This window comes from Chrysoperla carnea, chromosome 5, assembly GCF_905475395.1.
Source record: "Chrysoperla carnea chromosome 5, inChrCarn1.1, whole genome shotgun sequence".
NCBI lineage: Eukaryota > Metazoa > Arthropoda > Insecta > Neuroptera > Chrysopidae > Chrysoperla > Chrysoperla carnea.
This window is the reverse complement of record NC_058341.1, coordinates 9,564,235-9,579,373: the sequence shown is the minus strand read 5'-3', so window position 1 is coordinate 9,579,373 and position 15,139 is coordinate 9,564,235. Positions and strand designations below refer to the sequence as shown.

The 15,139-nt window shown below is 29.9% G+C and overlaps 1 protein-coding gene and 1 non-coding gene across 2 annotated transcripts in view; both read left to right on the top strand.

The window, feature by feature from the left end:
* The window catches only part of LOC123300488 (espin), a 76,489-nt gene extending 62,012 nt beyond the window's left edge, over positions 1 to 14,477 (top strand). The window contains exons 3-13 of the mRNA XM_044883071.1: positions 193 to 376; positions 3,061 to 3,243; positions 4,244 to 4,390; positions 4,994 to 5,145; positions 5,283 to 5,515; positions 5,757 to 6,313; positions 6,464 to 6,836; positions 11,376 to 11,876; positions 13,164 to 13,519; positions 13,795 to 13,991; positions 14,055 to 14,477. Of these exons, the coding sequence (XP_044739006.1) occupies positions 193 to 376; positions 3,061 to 3,243; positions 4,244 to 4,390; positions 4,994 to 5,145; positions 5,283 to 5,515; positions 5,757 to 6,313; positions 6,464 to 6,836; positions 11,376 to 11,876; positions 13,164 to 13,519; positions 13,795 to 13,991; positions 14,055 to 14,364 (3,193 nt within the window). The 3' untranslated portion in view covers positions 14,365 to 14,477. The remainder of the gene's footprint in view (positions 1 to 192; positions 377 to 3,060; positions 3,244 to 4,243; positions 4,391 to 4,993; positions 5,146 to 5,282; positions 5,516 to 5,756; positions 6,314 to 6,463; positions 6,837 to 11,375; positions 11,877 to 13,163; positions 13,520 to 13,794; positions 13,992 to 14,054) is intronic.
* Positions 4,506 to 4,577, top strand: Trnam-cau. The gene has a single exon. It is a non-coding gene; the product is annotated as a tRNA-Met (tRNA).
* Positions 14,478 to 15,139: the final 662 nt, after the last annotated feature.

The following is a 15,139-nucleotide window of genomic DNA, read 5'->3' as shown; positions in this document are numbered from 1 at the left end:
TTTGTCGAGAAGTACAGCACACAAAAAACCTTAACCTTCTGGGATAATTCGATGTTCTCTAATTATTTTGAGCATGAACAATCCACGATTCGTTACCTAATTCACAAATTTGAATCAGTCGACAAATCTCTCTTTTTATATTTTATACAACTCTCAAGTTTTACCTAAATTTTTCTTTCTCTATTATTTTAGTGCCAATACACAAATGGACAATGATGTCACACCAGTATATTTGGCTGCACAAGAAGGACATTTGGAAGTGCTACGATTTTTGGTATTAGAAGCTGGTGGTTCATTATATGTTCGTGCTAAAGATGGCATGGCACCATTGCATGCAGCTTCACAAATGGGATGTTTAAACTGCGTTAAATGGATGGTAAGTACTTACAATTTGAATAAAAAATTAAATTATTGATAAAGAATTTTTGTAAGGAGGCTTTCTTATTAAGAGTTGCGACAAAACATCATTCAAAAAGTGCATTTAATATTTAATTTTTATTTGAAAACCGTATTTTAAAGAGAAACTCATTTAAAGTTTTTCACAAGGCGCCACTTTGTACAGAAACTTATTCATGTAAATGGCTTTAACTTGAATTCTACTTTGAATTTCTTCATAAAATTTTCATTAAGCTTTTTGGTATTTTCATTTAACTTTTTGGGTAATACTTCGCTTGTTTCCGTACTTGTTTGCTGAATAAACGTACAAAGCACTCACTTACTCGGCGCTTATAAAATGCTAAAACGATATTAATAAACATAAGAATATGTAATTGAGTAATAGCATACGTTGCATATGACTGAACTCGAAGAAAGATTGTAAAGTAGAACAGAATATTGTATACAAAACGGATAACCCGTTGAAAATAGTAACTTCATTTGATAAAAATTTTCAATTATGGTCTTTTAATCGAAAATATTTAATACTAATATCCTTGCAGCCGAAATTTTTCTCAGAACGTAATCATTAACTTATATTAAGGATGGAAATTAAAGAAATTGTTCTCTTTGAGTGGTTTTCGAAAATTCAAGAAGTTTTTCGAAAGTTCCAAAACATTATATTATGTCCATAAATGTTTCACCATCCACCATTCTTGCTACCACGCTTCATTCTTGCTTTTCACCATTCCTGCTACCACCAAAATGCAGAGAAGCGATTTTCACAACACACTCCTACTTACCCACAGACATTACATTTGGAAAAACCCAAACATGAAGCATTACCAACTTTATACTCATAGTTATTTACTAAATAAAAATAACATTAACCTTCTTGACTTCCCATCTATATTCCCATTATAAAAAAAAAGGGAATAAAAGTTGTATATTTTCCCAATTTAATCTTTTTTTAAAAGTACATTGGACATTTTAGACAATTTCATTACATTTGATGATAATTGTATACCTTTTATAATATTCACGTAATAATTATGTCTCAATATCAAGTTCTACAACTTTGAAATCAAAACAAAACAGATGGTAACCAAATAGTCACTATTTTATCCATTACAAGAATCAAAAACTTATGAATAAAATTTATGTATATCGTGTTTTATTTATAAAAATTATCATCCACTACTAACTGTAACTGTTTTACACAGGGTGTCCCAGTAGAATAAAAGATTGAGTTGTAACTCGAAAAAAATTATGTTAGAGAAAAAAATTATATATAAACAAGTGAAAGCAAACAATTGACTGAGCTAATTGTTGAAATACCATTATAGACTGTGTTGATTACACTGTAACATTACACATACATACATGTCACACATACATAACTGATATTCTCATATAATACGCTCTCACGGGTAAACACTGATGTTTACGAAAAAATGTTTCAAACAATGTTGTTTATTTTTTTATAAGGAGCATTTTTTATATTTAAACTTTTGTTCTATCTCTTTCGGTTTACAAGATGGGTTATACGGACCCAAGACCCAATTGATTTATGTTGCTCATTTACAAACTCGACTTCACTTTTTACGTCCTGAGCACCCTGTAAAAATTTCAACTTGATATCTTTTTCCGTTTTTCAGTTATCGTGATGACAAGACAGACGTACAACTGGAAACGGGTAGAGTAACAGTTGACTTTTAAATTGACTTGATGAAGATCGGATCAATATCGTGGTGATTTTTCATTAACTTATTTTTTTTCAAATCTTTTTTTCGAGCTACAATTCAACTCAATATCTTTTTTCGTCAAGTTACAAGTTAAATAAGCCACTCTGTACATAAATAGATATCCTATAACCTGAATTCGAATACGATATGTTTTTGAAATCTTTCTAAAGAATGTATTTTAAATTTATTTTACGATATTCACAATCACTAACACTTCTTTCTCACTGAATAATGCGCCAAAGATCTGGTTTTTCTACTATTTTTTTGCAATAATCATTATACCTTTACATTCCATTACGGTTTATTTTTAAATAATTTAGATTTGTAATTAATATTATGTAAGTGGTTAAGGATACCAAGGTCAAATCCTATTTCAAGTTTTGCGAAAAAAAGTAGGTTAAGAACCCAATATGTTAAAATATAAATAAATGGATTTTTTTTGTGTTTTTTCTTCTGGTTTATCTCATGCTGAGACCCCATAGGCTTAGATGGTCTTAATCTAGATCGGGAGAAAATAGCAATAAATTTGGACTGCGTCAAAGAGTAAATCAAAAATATGTGGTTTGTCTTCATTTTCTGTTTTGATGCTAATTATTCTTACTAGATCTTAGCTTTGAAATATTTCCAATTTGATTTTTGCTAGCTATTTTACCGTTACCTATTCTAGACCATTCAGAGTATCGATTTTATCCAACAATTCTCTTCTTTCGAAGAATTTGAGACTACTCTATATATTTTTCCATTTCTCCTTTTGCTATCAGAAGAGATTCCAAGCTGTGTTTTTCGCAACTCCTGGATTTTCCAGCTTTTTAACATTTTTCCCAAGTTTACTTCAAATTCCTACTTCACCTCATTTCCAAAAGTAGTACTCGATTTCCCTCACGATTTAATTGTTATGCTTTTTACTTGATTTAAAATGATTTTTCTTTTCAATTTTCAGATACAAGAACAAAATGTAGATCCAAATTTAAGAGATGGTGATGGTGCTACACCATTGCATTTTGCAGCATCACGTGGTCACTTAGAAACTGTACGTTGGTTATTAAGGCATGGTGCTCGTTTATCATTAGACAAATATGGTAAAAGTCCTATAAATGATGCAGCTGAAAATCAACAAGTTGAAGTAAGTCAATTGCTATAATTTTAGATAAACTTAATCCTTTTTTTTTGTCGCTAAAAAAATTAAACAAATAAGTCTCGACCCGAGCGGAATTCCGCAGTACAGTACCCGTGGCTAAAAACAGTGATAAACATCACCAGTAATTTACTTTATTTTTGTTTATAGGCAATTTTATTACAGATATGATATACAAATTGCCTAATTAACAAAAGTAATGTTAATATTAATTCTCGTGCCTGGGTATATTTTTAAACCGTGGGTCTATTTTTCGTTTGCATCCAGCACGACAAGCTTAAAAATGATCAGTAAATCATCGAAATAACTTTCTTGATAATATTTTAATATCTTTGTGCAGTATTTAATCCACATCGTGAAAGAATATACGTTCATTCTAACCCGATCGTCTTAGTGGTTAAAATCTAACGGAATAAGCTTAGATATTCAAGGTATTATTCATAACTTAGCTTTTCAAGATCAAAGATCGTGAAAATCATTTTCTTGAGAATATCTCGTTTGCTTTTGTTTCAATCGCATTAACATATATACGTATAAAAAGGTATAGAGGATAAAATTATCTACAAACTTTTTCTGAAACATTTTTTTATACGTTGGCGCAGAATAATATGAAGCCCTCACAGTGTTTTCCAATTTTTGCTCAATTAGAAAATTAATTATAAGTGTAAAAATAAAATATTCAAATTACTTCCCTCATTTAATCAATAAATCTATTTGAAAATATTAAATTGTCCATCATGAATCTGTCAGTAAAGTATTTCCTGATCTATAGCTTACAATTAAAGATCTAAATGATACAAAACTCAGACATGCGTACAAAATAATAAAAATAATTGTTGATATAACTTTCTTGATAACAATTTTAAATTACATTTAATTAAAGATCTATTAAAAAGATTAACAATATATAATCTATAATATAATCATCCATCTGTACGCACTTATACAATAATTATTAAATTTTTATTATCTTTATTATATTTTTCAGTGTTTAAACGTATTGGTACAACATGGTACAACACCAGACTACAATGATCATGATGTTCGACAAACAACCAACAATAATAATAATAGTAATAATGGTATTAAACCAGGAGGTTGTGCATGTAGAAAGAGTGATTCAAATCAATCAAAGGTATGTAAAACTTAATAAGATTTGAATTGTTCAAAATATAAAGTTTCCTTTATAGTTTATTTTTTATATTCAAAAGATTGCCATATAAAAATAAAAATAGACATATCCAATAAGAAGCAGAGTGGCGCAGTGGAAGCGTGCTGGGCCCATAACCCAGAGGTCCGTAGATCGAAACTACGCTCTGCTAGTAAATTTTTTTTTAATTTTACGATAATTTGCTATTCTTCTATTAATACATTTGAGAAACTTGTTCTAATCGGATTTCTTATTCGAAAATTGCATAGACAAGGTTTTTTCCAAGGGTTTTTTTAATACAATTCAAGAGTATTTCAAAAGATTTATTAAATCGAAGAATTCGTTACAGATACTTTATTTAAGGTTGCACTGTATTTAGGTTTTGAGAAAGCTACACCCATTTCTTTCGGAAGCCGGACAAAATGAGTTTGAATGCATGAATATGCCTTTGAAAGAGAAATTTTAGCGCACGATAAATTTCTCAGAGAAAAAAATTTAATTCGATTGTAATTGACAAGAGCCTATATTATTTGAAAGAAATTAAAAAACCATAGCCTCTCGATATCTTAAATAGATTATTTTTTTCAGTGTACATACTCGGATTGTATCAATTATGATAACAATCAAGAACCATTTTATTTACATCCACCGTCACTACAAAGAATACCAATTGAAGCTCCACATGCACCACACGATGGCTTGTACATAAATCCAATGTCTACGAAAACACATCGTCACAGGTAAACAATTCTTCGTTCTATAGTTTGATGTTAATCTCCTATTATGTTCCGTCTTGAATAATCCTTACAAAATCACAAACCTTTTCATTGACGAGCAGAAAATACAAACTTTATAAAAATAATTTTTTTGTTAATAGTGCATCAAGTAGTGCGGCAAGTACACATTCTGGATCCGATAGTAATTCTGGTGAATCATTTTATTTACATAATCCACAAGAAGTGATATATAATCGTGTAAAAGATTTATTCGAATCATCACCAATTCAAAACAATAGTATATCTAGTCCAAGTACACGTCCTCCAGCACCCACACCCACACCGTTACACATTCCATCTTCACAATCATCACCAAATATGTCAGCATTAACGGGTAAGCGAAAAAAGCATAATATTTGACTGTAATTTCAGAACTCCACGATATTTGAGATAAATTTTCAGACTTCTTTTTCAGTGGACCCAGGAAATGGTTCCCTGAAAAAGAAATCTTCGACTGTGAAAATTTTATTGGAAAACGTCGTTACACTAACGGATTCAGACAGTTCTGAAAAACTTTCTAAAATTTCTCTTGGAAGAATTTACAAAAAATGTAACTTTTGTTTTATATTTTTCAGTTAAAGTAGAAGTCCATTCAAGCAGTTCGGGTGCTGGTTCTGATGAAAATCTATCATCTTCAGATTTATCCGAACGATCCGGAGATCATGAAAACGATTACGAAGATATCTATCTTGTACGTGAAGAATCGAATTTAAAGAACCAACAACAACAAGAAGAAAACAATCATTTATTAACCGAATCAAACAATAAAGATTCAAATAATGGAGCAAGATCCAGAAGTCGTGATTCTGGGAGTCATAGTCGTTCTGGATCAGTTAGCTCAAGTACATCGGGTAATGTAATTGTAAAATTAACATCTTCACCATCAACAAATTCACAGAAGAATGAGACAAGTAATTGTAAAAAAATGAATGAGTTTTTACCAAAACCACAAAAATATGAAAAAATTACTGTAAAACGTACCACAAATGTGAATGATCAAGAAGTGAAACAGCTATCACAAGAAAGTGGTATGTCTAGTGCATCACCATCGGATGTAGGAAATTCTGAAGAGGAAGCGGAGAAACATAAATTAGCTAGTCGACAAATGTCATTACCACCACAAAATAATAAGGTAAATTTTATTTTACACACTTTTTAACCGACTTAAAACAAACAAACAAGGAGGTTCTCATTTCGACTGTATTTTTAAGTACCCTCATGAATAATACATCGATGTACCCTATCTTGTTTTAATTTTCTGCGTGTGTTTATTTTGTTCCAGAATAATTATTCATCGAAACCATCGCGAAATGTATTAAAACGTGGAGTATCTGTACCACTAGAAACAACGGCACCTCCACCACCACCTTTACCATCATTAATTCCCGTAACAGCACCTCCAACAGAGACAAATCAACAGAATGGTGCATCAAAATCACAAACATCATCTAATAATGATTCACAATCATCAAAATCACAAAATAATAATGCATCGTCAAATAATCAAGATCGTTCAATGAACAATAAAAATGGTATCAATGGAATAAAATCACAATCGCAATATTCGAATGTGGACGATGATGATTCTGCCAATGATTGTATATTGAAACCGTCGGAATTATTGAAAGGGCGGCATAAAACTATGCAAGTTATTGGTAAGTTTCCGTTTATTAATTTTTTTCTTTTTATAAAATTAAGTTTTTCTTACTCCTGATAAAAATAATGAGGTATAGAAACTTAGAAGTTTTAAATCTTTATGTTATTGATTATGTTTGTGCATTTTTATACCATGTATATATGAAATATATCAAGGTATATTCAGTTTAATCCCAAGTTTGTAACTAGAGTATTTTCAATATGAGAAAATAGGGTGCTTAAATAAAACTGCATTGGAAGTGCTTAAAACACATTTAAATAATTTTAAAATGAAATAAAATTACGTGAAGTGAATTGGTTTTTAAAGGTTTTAGAGGTCGATGATTACAATTAATGTGTTCCCAAAAGTCTAAAATTACTTTAAGTAAACTTATTTTATTGATGATTCTCTGTTTTATTGTATACACAACTGTATACACTAAAGTATAGACAGTTGCATATAAAATTGCATGTATTTATGAATTTCCATAGCGATGATAGAAATGTATACACTAAAGTGTAAACAGTTGCATATAAAATTACATGTACTTGTGCATTTCTATAGCGATGATAGAAATGCATTTTATGGATTCCTAACGCAGTTTTATTCGAGCAAAAAACCACAAGTATAGTAATAATAATTATATAATTATAATAATTCTTTATACCAGATCAAATACTGCTAATTTTCCTTGCCTGTAATGAAAAATTAATCACTCTTTTTACGTTTTCTACCATTTGATGAAATCTTGCTGTTATAAAATGGACCATTCTGTACAGTTACTGACCACTCAAGCATCTTAATTAAAATGACATTCGTTATAATTGATTATATATCCGGAACAGCGGAACAACAGTGAAATTTTAATTCAGCAAGAGTGATAATAGCTGCTGGTATTTAATATATAAAACATATATGTTTAATCATTGCCCCCCTTTGACTTAACAAATACCTATACCTGTCTGCCTAAGCCAGTCATGTTATGGTTACGCTCTTTTAATTTTTTTGTGTGTGTTTTAAATATTATAATTGCTTTGTATCAAAAAATACAGGCAGAAAAAACATTTATTATTTATATACATTTTTATTAAAATTATTGCCAAATAACAAATTTAATTTTTTATTATAATTTTATTAATTAATTGAACTTTACTGAGTCTATAAATAGAAAGTGGATTACTTTCCTAAATATCTTTATTTGTTAAAAATTTAACAAACAAAAATTCATTTTTGAAGAATTGGAAGATATTTGGTTGACATTTTAAGTGAATTTATTATTTAAAAAAGAATTTAATTTAAATAGTTTCTAATTTTTGCTATTATTAAAAGAGTTTGATAATAATAATAAAGTTAAGGTCGTTGACTCGTGTAAACTCACTTTTCTTATGCGTAACAGAAGGTTAAGTTGGCTGAATGTTCCTTGGGGTCCTATAAACACGTTACAAAAAGTTTTATTAAAATGGGTGCTGTTTCCCAACTTTTTGAATGCATCCCGGCTTATTAACTGTACAAAATATCAATTTTCGCAGATAATATAAGTTGATCAATTTAAAATTTACAAGAATATAGCACATATATCAGAATAACACATAGGCTATAATTTATAAAGTTTCTAGCAGTTACCCTTCCGCTTCACAGGACGATTTCGTGTGTTATGTAGCGAAGCGGTCAAGAAGCTACTAGTATTAGATTAATTTGTTTAACATAACTCAACATACTGAAATATTTAATTTATGATCAAATGGTAATTGTTATCAATTTTCATCGATGTTTAAAACAATTTATAATAATTATAATCAATATTACTCCATTAAATTCCAAAACAATTTCTAAATATAACTTTATTTATTGCATATATTTGATAAGTCAAATTCCAATACGATTATTCAATTCGGATCGGGACTACCATCTACAAACAAAGCAGCCACCTAGCACCTCGATAACTGACTCTAGAAGGTACACAATGAAATCATACCTTATCAAAATTATAAAAAGTTGTGCAACGGCCATTCATCTTAAAATAAAAAGTTTATATTCGTGCTATGTTCACAAGGTCTTTTTCAAAATATCGCACATGCATAACACAAATAAATTTTTCATTTTATATTCCATGTGGTTCTTAAAAATAAAAATTCGTTTAATTTATGTATAGGGGAAGGTATCCTATAATGATCCCCCTAAGAAAAAATGTAATTTATAGCCAAACTATTCGGGATATGTATAACATCGAATATTTGCATGACAATTTCTTTTGATTTGTTCAAATTTTTTGAACTATTCAATATTTCTAACATTTTTAAAAGGTCCTTGTGTGATGCAGTAATGATCGCAATCACTAGACTATTTAAAAATGAATCACTCTAATAAATTTAGTGAATTACATAAATTAATCAAATTTATTTTCGATATGATCATTTCCGGTTTCAGCATACGTTAAATTAATTTTTCACGGCGAATTTATGCAATGAATAATTTAACATTATTAAAGCATGAATATAAAATTCTATTTTAATTAAAAATAATCGGTATTGATTAATATTTTGAGTGTTACATCATGTTTGAATCATTTGTTGGGAAAATCACTTTTCATAAAGTGAAAAACTGTTTAGAAATTCTTAATATAAAAACAGCTATTAGAAGAAAAATAGGTTATATGTCAAATACTCCTGTTTCAAATAATGATATGATCGAATTAAATTTTTATGTAAAAGAGAAAGATTTTGTTGACACCGGAATCCTAATTTATGGTTGAACCAAGCCAACACCCAGTATTGGTCTCGAGTTAGACTCCTCATTTATTGATCAAGCGTCCGAGCTAACTCGAAAAATAGCGAGAAAGTGTGCGAATACACATTATTTTGCTAAATTTATATGAATTCTACTTTCGACAGCTCGAGAACGCGAGACCGTAGAATTGAGAACTTTTAAGTCAAGAATGTGGCTTTGGATTCACCGACTTTGTGTAGTCATGCAGTTAATTCGTTGTTTAGAGCAGCGGATGTAAGAGAAAAGGGCCACCATCGACATTTCGTCCTCCTCAAACTTTTTACCCGCTGAGCCCGTAATGTCCTTACTTTTTTGAAACTCTTTGCAGACCTTTGAAATCCGAAGAGAGTATAAAGTCTTACAAGTTAGTCTATTTAGTTGAATGCTAAAATTCCTCATCTCCTGGTTTTTTTCTTGAGAGACAATCTACGGTCTTCGGTTTACGAGTCTATGTAGATGAACAATCTATTTAATTCTCTCCAAACACTTGTACTTGCCTAAGGCATTTTTTTTCAAGATTGCTAGGAACGAAAACGGCTTCCCACTGATATTTTTCGCGAATATTGCTACACAATTTTCGCAGACAAATTAAATTATTGTTCTATTTGCTTTCGTACTAGAGCAGACACTTTATTCTCTTAAAAAGTACATTTTGCTACTGTTTGACTATTTTAAAATCATCAAACGTATAAAAACAAAACTAGGTCGACTTAAAAGCGAATAAATATGCACATTAATTTAAATATCGAAAGTAAAATTTGAATATAATTTTTTTTCGGACAAAAGTATGCCGTTTGGTATGCAAAAAATAACAACAAATAATTAAGAAAAATTATTCAACTTAATATATATGTTTAAATCAGAAAAAGCAATCATAAATTACAAAAATAAATTTAATTAGTTGTATAACTCGGCCTCCTTTAGCAAAAAAATTAAATAAAAAAAAAAAATCAAACACGAATTATTATAATAATAATATTATAACACTTAATAATGAAACCCTAAACAAAATGCAAAATAAATAAACTCCATCTCACTCCGATTATAATAAAATTAATTAATAAAATTACCTACATTTAATTTAATAAGTAACAAATAGTGGTACATATGATTTTTATGATCCTGACCAATAACTTTATTGATTTTCTAGAGCTTTGTATATAATAAATATTTCCATTTTTCAAATATTCACCAATACATTCCAAAATTTGTGTATTCTCCTTCAAACTGTCCTTCCCACTTTCCAAATGACTCCAAACATAATGGGATCAATACCACAGTGAACTTCGCCAACAGTTAAAATTTCAAATTGTTCGGATAATTATTTCGTGCGATCAAAAATTTAGCATTTACACAATATTGGAGCTAAAGACTGACTGACGCTTTTCGCATGATAATTCTCGAAGAAAGATTCCGATCAATTTGTATAAACCCCATTATTATTATCATTATCACTAATTTCCCTAAGTTCTAAGAGAATCCCTTTTCAAAATTTGAAACTTAAGTCTCAAATATTTTCATAGACTCTTTTTTTTTTGGGAACATCTTTAAGGTATTCAATCTACAGACAAAAAAAAATCATGGTCTAATTATTGTAAGCATCATAAAATTATTGATTTCAATTTTCGGAATAGAATCAAAAGCCTTTACATCAGAAAGTTAAAAAAATGCACAGACTGAACATATAATAATAATAAAGATGTACCCCCCGCCATAATTTCAATAAAAATCAAACAATAATTTTTTTATATTAATAACAATTTCTTTTTTTATGTATTGTTACGGCTTATAGGTAGCAAAAGAGTTACACCAGCTGTTAGTCAAGAACAAATTGACACGCTAAATGGTAATATTAGTTTACATTCAGACTCCGATACGGACAAACATGTTTTAACCAACTTAGTGAACAAACAATTGGTGTTACCATTTATACCACCACGTTTTCCTGGTGCTAATTGTGATTCGAATTCATTGATTAAACCATCCGAATATCTACGGAGTATCAGTAGTGGTGATAAGCGTGCATCAAGTGCAGCATCTTCAATGCGATCATCTCAATCCGATTATGAAGATTCTGTTTATGTTGTTAGTAATGGAAAAGAGAAAATTTTAAATGAGAATAATAATAATAATCATTTACAACAATCGGTATTGAATAACAATAATAGCAGTGTGAATAATTGTGCAATGAAAAATACATGCCAATCGCAACAAGAGAATAAAACAATTGATGTTGTATGCGTTGGACCACCGCCTCCACCATTACCTGAACCAATTACGGACTTATCACAAGGTAAGTACTCTAAGAGTCTAAGTGCATGTGCCTAAGTGTGGAATTTTAATGCGGTTTTTGGAACTTTTATCCTGTAAGTGCTTTAATTTAATTATAATAATTGCTTCACGCGCTTTGGACTTATATTTACCTGATATCGGTACAAATTTTTTATTCCTGCATTTTATTCGATACAGAAATTCCATTCGGGAGGGGGCTGAGGTTGAAATTCATTCAGAAAGTTCCAAAAGCGAAGTTTTCAAGCTCTAAAGCTACTCTGATAATCAAATAGAAAACTATTTTTTATTACTCCAGCTACCTCAGCCCCCAATAATCTATGGGGGTGATAAAGTACACGAAAACAACCATTTTTATTTATGGAACAAGCAGCCAAAAACGTCGATTTAGAGTTACAGGCCATAGAAATTTTGCTATAACTCCATTTCCATTTTCTTTCAAATATTTTAGGTTTTTTTTTCGCTTTTTCTTTATAATTTTGAAATCTTTTGTAATTCTCTTCTTTACATCTTGCTTCTGTCCGTCATGGGCCGTCAGCCAAAATTTTAACATTTTGACGAAATAGTACAAAATAAACTAGTACAAAATATATCGTAAAAACAAAACTAAATTAAAAATAATAATTAGCAGAGCGTAGTTTCGATCTACGGACCTCTGGGTTATGGGCCCAGCACGCTTCCACTGCGCCACTCTGCTCTTGTAAAATCATCCTTTAATTGGGTATTAGTTTGTACAGCAGAAATTTTAGCTTGCTATTTGAGCAAATAAATTTTTTATACAAATTTTTAAAACATAAACGTAAAATTATAATATCATAATTTAAAATGCATACTTTTATTTGTAACGCACCAAAAAGCAGATAAATAAATGCAATCAATGAGACTACTTTGAAAAGAGACTTTGGTTTTTTCCATGTGAAATCTGAATTTTTGCTTAGATTTTAATCAAATCCAAAACATTTTTACTTTAATTAAAGAACCGTGATTAACACTCCGCTAGAAATGATTTAGAAAACGGTCTGTATATTTAAAAAGAAAATTATTTGTTCGGATAAAAATAGCGTAGGTATTTTTATCACTGGTTCATTATTTATTTTTATTTATTTATTTTTTTTTTTACCGATAGCATGCGGAGTCTTTGGAACCTGCGGTACCGGGCCTTCAGTCCCCGCTATTATCGCTTATTTTTAGTTGTTCAGAGAAGGGAATCCTTAACTTTCCTCGTCTACACAGCTTAATTATAAAAGTGAATTTTTGAAGGGAAATTAAAATTACTTTTACCATTTTTCAGGAATATGCAAATTTCGTGAAACAAACGACGATAACGAATTTTCAAATCGTAAACAACCGCAACCATTATCAGCAATTAGTATTCAAGATTTAAATAGTGTACAATTACGACGTACTGATAAAATGTTAGCATCAAAAACATTTTCAGCACCTACACGATCCATGAGCTTACAATGTTTACAGAGTGAAGCATATTTAGCACAAAAAACAGATCTTATAGCTGAATTAAAAATGTCGAAAGATATTTCTGGTATTAAGAAAATGAAAGTTGAACGTGCTAAAACTGAAGAAACACAAGTTAAAGAGATGTTTACAGAAATTACGAAACAGTTTACTGTTAATAATTTTGTTGAAAAGGTATGTAAGTTTTTTTTAGAATATCACGATTTTTCCAAAGGGATACCCTTTAAGAAAATTTCAGAAAGTCGGGTAAAAATTAACTCTAAAAACACAAAATTGTGGATCCTTTAACGATTGAATGCGTCGACTTAATAGACTTAAATGTTCGTACTGTTGAATTATTAGGGTACTTTAGGATATAAAATTCTGCTCATTTGCCAATTAGATATATCTTTGCCTAATAATCGCCTGATAATACAATGCAACTAATAAAATAATCGAAATTTAAACAGATACCAGATAAAGATAACACAGGCAACATAATCCCTGCATGGAAACGACAAATGATGGCGAAAAAAGCAGCGGAACGTGCTCGAAAAGAATTAGAAGATCAACTTGCCCGAGAAGCGGAAGAAAAACGTCTTCAAGCAATTCCCGCATGGAAACGACAACTATTAGCTAAAAAAGAAGAAGCCGAACAAAAAATCAAGTAATTATGTTTTTTCTCCTAACTAGATTTTCATCATTGAAAAATTTCTATTCCATTTTACAGGTCAACCATTTATACGCCTAAAGTATTAGAAGATGTACGCACAATTAAAATTGACACGAACAACGATTGTAGACGAAATCAAGACCAAAATAATAATACGAATAAAACGAATGGTGTTTCGAATTCTACAACAAATAATACAAGTAATGGTTGTACAAATAAACAAAATGAAGAGAGTAATAAAGAAAATTGTAATAAAACTAGCGTAGAAACAAATGATAGAAAAGATGTGGACGAAGAAGAATCAAATATTATACCATGGAGAGCTCAATTACGAAAAACGAATAGTAAATTAAGTTTAATAGATTGATCTGATTGATTTTTTTATTTATTCAATATTGTAATATTAGTAATACTCCAGTAAACGAAGGGAAAAACAGTCAGTTTCTAAATTTTGACCTATAGAACCGATTTCGATGAATATTTCGGATCTTAGGGGAGTGCTAAAATATATGTTGCTAAAATATATAAGCAAAAAATATCATTTAAGCATATTTCCAAAAAACCAATAATTTCCGAGTTATTGGCGATTGGAATTCGGAATATTTAACGTCAAATAACTGTAAAATTTGACCTTTTTTGAAAAAAGTATATCGTACTCTTTTTAAGTATTATAAAAGTCCTTGAAAATGTACTATGAAATGAACTTTCTTTTCATTATAACTCCGTTAATTTTCGTGCAAATAACTTAAAACTTTATTCATTTTCAAATCTTTTTATAGTTCTTTAATTAAAAGTGTATGATATACTTTTTCCAAAAACAACGTCAAAATTTTCAGTTATTTGACGTTAAATATTTCGAATTTCAACTACCAATAACTCTAGTAAACTAGTAAAGTAATGACCTTGAAATATGCTTAAATATCTTCTTTTTTTTGCTTAGAATTCACCCCTCTTTCGATTTGCGTTGTCATTTTCAACATATATTTTGCCACACCCTATAAGGGGTGGTAATCACCGCCTAGGCAAAAGCACTACTTGACATGATATTGTTTCTTGGCGATCTTATCTACGTATCGTCAAATTTCCACGTCAATCGAATATAGGAAATCTAAAGGAAAGAATTTAGAGGTTTTTTGTAAAAC